At 36.2% G+C, this 5,952-nt stretch overlaps 1 protein-coding gene across 1 annotated transcript; it reads left to right on the forward strand.

The window, feature by feature from the left end:
* Positions 1–280: 280 nt before the first annotated feature.
* Positions 281–5,683, forward strand: LOC121267491 (probable LRR receptor-like serine/threonine-protein kinase At3g47570). The gene is made up of 5 exons (XM_041171381.1): positions 281–746; positions 819–1,261; positions 2,157–2,300; positions 3,063–5,060; positions 5,234–5,683. Exons 1-5 carry the CDS (start codon positions 331–333, stop codon positions 5,584–5,586), a joined length of 3,354 nt encoding a protein of 1,117 aa, XP_041027315.1. The 5' UTR covers positions 281–330; the 3' UTR covers positions 5,587–5,683.
* The last annotated feature ends 269 nt before the right edge of the window (positions 5,684–5,952 follow it).

The raw sequence follows: 5,952 nt of genomic DNA on the forward strand, positions 1-5,952 counted from the left end.
ACGATTTAAATTTTAAAATTTATCTTTTAAATCAAATTATATTATATATGTATTTTACTATATGTATTATCCACACAAGTTTGTAAATAAGATTTTTCTAAGATTAATAGTATCTTTAATCTTATATATCATTTTTTATTTATTAATATATTAAATTTTAAATAGTTTCGTATATTCACTGTTTAAATTGTAGTCACTTAAAAAATATATCATATAGAACAACAATATGAATTTCCAGACCCCAGAACCTCTTTAAATATCAGCCTCACTCGTTCTTCGTTTGAGTTCAACTGCAACACAAATCCAGTACCTCAATCCATTTACAAAGTCATGGCCAACCCAGTAGCTTGTTTTCTCATCCTCCACTTTATTACATTATTTTTGGTACAGTCTCGCATGTTTAACGTCTTTGCTAATGCTGCAATTCTCAACATTACCACAGATCAATCTGCCCTTTTGGCCTTGAAAGATCATGTTTCTTATGATCCTCATCATGTTTTAACAAACAATTGGTCCACCTCTACTTCTGTTTGCAATTGGGTCGGTGTCACTTGTGGTTCTAAACATCTCCGAGTCAAAGCTTTAAACCTTTCCTACATGGGCCTTGTTGGTACCATTCCTCCGCACATTGGGAACTTTTCGTTCCTTGTTAACCTAAGCATGAGAAACAACAGTTTTCATGGTTCATTGCCAAATGAGTTGTCATGTCTTTATCGCTTGGAATACTTAAGCTTTGGATACAATGAATTGAGCGGAGAAATTCCATCTCGGATTGGGTTACTAACAAAACTTCAAGTTTTAGCTCTATCTGGTAACAAATTCGTAGGTACTATTCCACCATCTCTATCTAACATGACTTCGTTGCAACTACTTTATCTTTCATATAACCAACTTTCGGGATCCATACCTTCTTCTATATTCAACATATTTGGCTTGCAAGAAATTGGTCTCAGAGGAAACCAACTTACGGGTCCGATGCCATCCATCTTGGTCAACATGCCTTCATTGCAATCCATTGAACTAAGCCATAACATGTTGGTTGGTACGCTACCAATGTACATCTTTGATCATCTTCCTAACTTACTATTTTTCTCTGTGAGTAGCAATCAACTTCATGGTCAACTTCCGTCCACTTTGTATAAGTGTAAGCAGTTACAAGTTCTATCCCTTTCCGTGAATAATTTCAATGGAAGGATATCTCCGAAAATAGGGAACTTAACCATGCTTACAGAGTTATATCTTAACGACAACAACTTTGAAGGTATGATTAGTTTTTGTTTCAGTCAATTTTTTTATCTATATATGAATACGACCGTTGTTTTAGTAAAATATGTTCTATGATAGTATCTGAACAAGTCCTTCGAAAAAGGGCCATAGATCGCGGCAAATAGTTTGATTTAAATCAACCCCAAGTGTAGGGCTAGGATCTAATTTCCCAAAATCCTAATTTCCCTTCTCTTCTTTCTTTCCTCCCCCTCCGACTGCGCCATCCTCTCCAGCCCGTGCTCTGCACCCTCTTCCTCCTTTCTCTCACACTAACCACCGCTAGAAGCCACAAAGTTGCTGTGAACACAGCCACCGCAAAGCTCACGCACGGCCAACCACTCTCCACATAGTCACCATCGAACACTACCCAACCCCTTGTCGCTCTTCGTCTCTGTTTTCGTCTTTATTTTCTCCCTCGGCCACCATCTCTGCCCCGTGTGCTACCGAGCCACCACCAACCATGACCGCCTCACCCTCAGAACCCCCCTCCCTAGATTTCTACCTTTCCCTCACGATCTCCCAGCCATAGAATGTCGCTACGAACCACACCTTCACACCCAACGCCGCCGCTGCCCAAACTATTTTATAACTTGGTTTACAATCAACCATTGCCATTAAGTCATTTCATTAAAAATGAATTTTAATTTTACAAAAATACCAACCATTTTATATAGAATTGTAAGATTGTTATAAAAGAGTTGTTATAAGATCAATATCTCTTGACAATTAATGGGGATAGTTCACCTTATCCATCCATAACCGAAGAAAAAAGAAGAGAATATATTACAGTCGACTAATATAATACAGTATTCTAGTTTAAAATAATCAATTATTTTCTTTAGTCACTTAACAAAATAGAAATTTGTTTGTTAATTATAAACTTTTTACAGGTACCATCGCCAGCTCCCTGTACAAGTGCAAAGACCTACAGGTGTTAGATTTGGCTATGAATAACTTCACCGGAAGAATACTCCCGAACATAGGAAACTTAACCATGCTTACTGAGTTATATCTTAATCGCAATAACTTCGAAGGTATAATGACTCTTATTTTAGTCAATTATATATGTGGATATTATTGCTATGGATTTTGTATACATGTTCTCTCACTCAATCAGATTAAATACCTTTCAATTGAAAATATATACAAAATGATCGGAAGTACCTTCGGAAATATATATGGAACCAACCTTTTTACCACCCTTTCATTACTCCAATGATTTTTTTTTTTTTTTTTTTTTTGTATTTTTGTATTTTTTCTTTTTAAGTTGCTCATGAATAAAAACCAATTGGATAATATATCATATATAAATCAAGAAGATATATGTCCTGATATTATCAATTTGCTACAATAGAAACGAAGTTGATAGTTAAATCATCGTTATTATAATATGAAAAATGAATATAAAGTAGTGACCTTATAAGCTATATAATGATATACTCCAAGATGCTTGCAATAAATTATAACAAAGGTATAAATCTAGTAATTAATCGTTAATGATGTGGGTGGAGAAGGCGACAATGGATAGTGGAGGTGTTTCAGTGGTAAGGTGGCAGTGAGTGGATTTTGAGATTTTGCATCACCGTCACAGGCCATTCACTACAACTAATAATACCTCCATGGCCCACATAACAAAATAGTACGCGGTAACTCTATCAGTAAATATGCCAACTACATGGTATTTGAGGTCTTGGTTTTCTTACTGCTAACTTGTGTATGCTAAATTATTAAAACCACTACTTTTCTTTTCTTCTTTTTGTTCTAATAGAAGTACATATAAATTCATATTTTGACAGGTTCAATACCAAGTGAAATTGGTAACCTCCGGAATCTAGAGTTTATTAGCACCGGACTCAACGGTTTTGTTGGCCCAATTCCAGTCGAGATCTTCAATATCTCAACTATACGAACTATTTCAATGCTGTATAACAAATTTTCAGGCCATCTTCCATCAGACATGGGCCTCTTCCTTCCAAAGCTCAAAAAAATAAGCCTTGCAGAAAATAAATTGAGCGGAAGAATTCCCAACTCCATCTCCAATGCTTCACAACTCACTCAGCTAGAGTTGAGTCATAACTCATTGTCGGGCATAATTCCAGAAGCACTTGGTAATTTAAGGCATCTCGAGGGGATCAACTTGGATTTTAATAATTTGACCATGGGAAGTCAAGAATTGAGTCCTTTCTTTTACTTATCGCATTGCAAAAATCTTAGAAAAATATCCTTTTCATCAAATCCCCTTCATAGCTTCCTTCCCAATTCCGTTGGTAACCTTTCTCAAACTCTTCAAGGACTTTACCTAGCTTCTTGCCATATTAAGGGAAGCATTCCGGCAGAGATTGGCAATCTAAGTAGTTTGATTACTTTGGAACTATCCAACAACGAATTGAAAGGACCTATTCCAACTACATTAGGAAGATTGTGCATGTTACAAGGTTTGTCCCTTGGAGCTGATAAACTAGAGGGTCATATCCCATCTGATCTTTGTCATCTAAAGAGCTTGTATATATTGTCTTTAGAAAGCAATAAGCTTTTTGGACATATTCCAACATGCATAAGCAATCTAACTTCCCTAAGATTGCTCAACTTAGGTTTCAACCAAATAACTTCCCTGATTCCTTTGAACTTTTGGAGCCTTACAAGTCTCTTGGAGGTTGACCTGTCATCCAATTCATTAACTGGCATTCTTCCACTAGAGATTGGAGATATGAAAGTCCTAAGGATATTGAATCTATCAAGAAATCAACTATCAGGGAATATCCCAATAACAATTGGTGGCCTCATATATCTAACTAATCTCTCTTTAGCGGTCAACCAACTAGAAGGTTCCATTCCAGAGTCTTTTGCTGCACTCTTAAGCTTGGAGACCCTAGATCTTTCCTGCAACAATTTATCTGGAAGAATTCCCAACTCCTTAGAAGCACTTTTGCACCTGAAGTATCTAAATGTCTCTTTCAATAATCTACGGGGGAAAATTCCTACAGGGGGGCCATTTGTACACTTCTGGTCTGCTTTGTTTATCTCAAATGATGCGCTTTGTGGTGCTCCTCGATTACAAGTTCCACCATGTGAAGAAGGTTCTCCTCACAGAAAAAAGGCCATAGTATCACATCTACTGAAGTATTTATTACCAACAATTGGGTTAGCGATGCTTGTAGTGGTTTCTTCATTAGCCTATAAAATATGTAAAAAAGAGAATCCTGAATTTCCACAGCAGACAGATTCATACAATTTACCAACATGGAGAAGAATTTCTCACCAAGAACTTGTACTAGCAACAGAAAGATTCAGTTTAAACAACTTACTTGGTGAAGGGAGTCTTGGATCAGTATACAAGGGAACACTTTTAGATGGGATGGATATTGCTGTAAAAGTTATAAACTTGCGAGTAGAAGGGGCACTTAAGTGTTTTGATGCAGAGTGCGAGGTATTACGGAATGCTCGTCATCGCAATTTGGTCAAAATCATTAGCGTTTGTAGCAACATGGACTTCAAGGCCCTTGTATTGGAATACATGCCAAATGAGAACTTAGAGAAGTGGTTATACTCTCATGATCGTTGTTTGAATTTCTTACAGAGGCTGAAGATAATGATTGATGTAGCATCAGCATTGGAATACCTTCATTATGGTTACTCAGCAGTTATTGTTCATTGTGACTTGAAGCCAAGCAACGTCTTATTAGATGTGGATATGGTTGCACATGTTGCTGATTTTGGCATTGCCAAACTCTTAGGTGATAAGGATTCTATGATGCAAACCATGACTCTTGCTACTTTGGGGTATATGGCACCAGGTGATTTTTTTAATTTACCACTAAAACTCTCTTATTCATTATTTTACTCGTACACAATCAAGTCTTATCATATGATAGAGCATTCATCTACACAATTTTTGCTTCGATTTGTTTTTTTACTACTATCAAATATTGAAGTAAGTTCTAACAATAAGTTGTAATGTTATGCATAGAGTATGGATTAGGAGGAGTTGTTTCTACAAGAGGAGATGTGTATAGTTATGGCATTCTACTCATTGAGACTTTTACAAGGAAAAAACCTACAGATGACATGTTTGCAGGAGAAATGAGCTTGAAGCATTGGGTAAAGGAAGCATTGCCCATTTCAACGATGGATATTGTTGATGCCAGTTTGTTGGGAAACGAAAGATATTTTATTGCCTTGGGGGAGTGCATATCTTCAATTATGGGATTGGCTTTAGATTGTTGTGCAGAGTTGCCTGAACAAAGAACTAACATGAAAATTATTTTAGCCATGCTAAAGAAGATCAAAACAAAGTATTTAAGAGATGTCGAAGGGCACTAACATCAGCCTTGTGTTTTTTAAATGTTAAATGTTTTCGTTATGTCTTTCTTAATGATAAAACGGTATTGAGATTGTGAAGAAGAGACAACTTATACTGTTGAAGTTACTGGTTATGGTATATAATTATTATATGGTCATTGAGAATTAATGGAATACTTCCTGATTATATTGACTTAACATTACAACAAAAAGGCTCTTTTGGGACGAAAATTTTAGTCCCAAAAAATTTTTTGAGACGAAAAATAGTCGTCCCGAGCTCGTTCCAAAAACACTGTGCCAAAAGGTATATTGGGATGAAAATCAACATTTCATCTCAAAAAATATCTTTTGGGACGAAATTGAAGGAAACCGTTCGAACACATTCGA

This window comes from Juglans microcarpa x Juglans regia, chromosome 5S (assembly GCF_004785595.1).
Source record: "Juglans microcarpa x Juglans regia isolate MS1-56 chromosome 5S, Jm3101_v1.0, whole genome shotgun sequence".
NCBI lineage: Eukaryota > Viridiplantae > Streptophyta > Magnoliopsida > Fagales > Juglandaceae > Juglans > Juglans microcarpa x Juglans regia.

Coding starts and splice junctions, on each gene's coding strand:
- LOC121267491 (XM_041171381.1), top strand. CDS start 331: ATGGCCAACCCAGTAGCTTGTTTTCTCATCCTCCACTTTATTACATTA. Junction 747..818: donor TTAAGCTTTGGATACAATGA/ATTGAGCGGAGA, acceptor ATCTGGTAACAA/ATTCGTAGGTACTATTCCAC. Junction 5,061..5,233: donor TTTGGGGTATATGGCACCAG/GTGATTTTTTTA, acceptor TGTTATGCATAG/AGTATGGATTAGGAGGAGTT.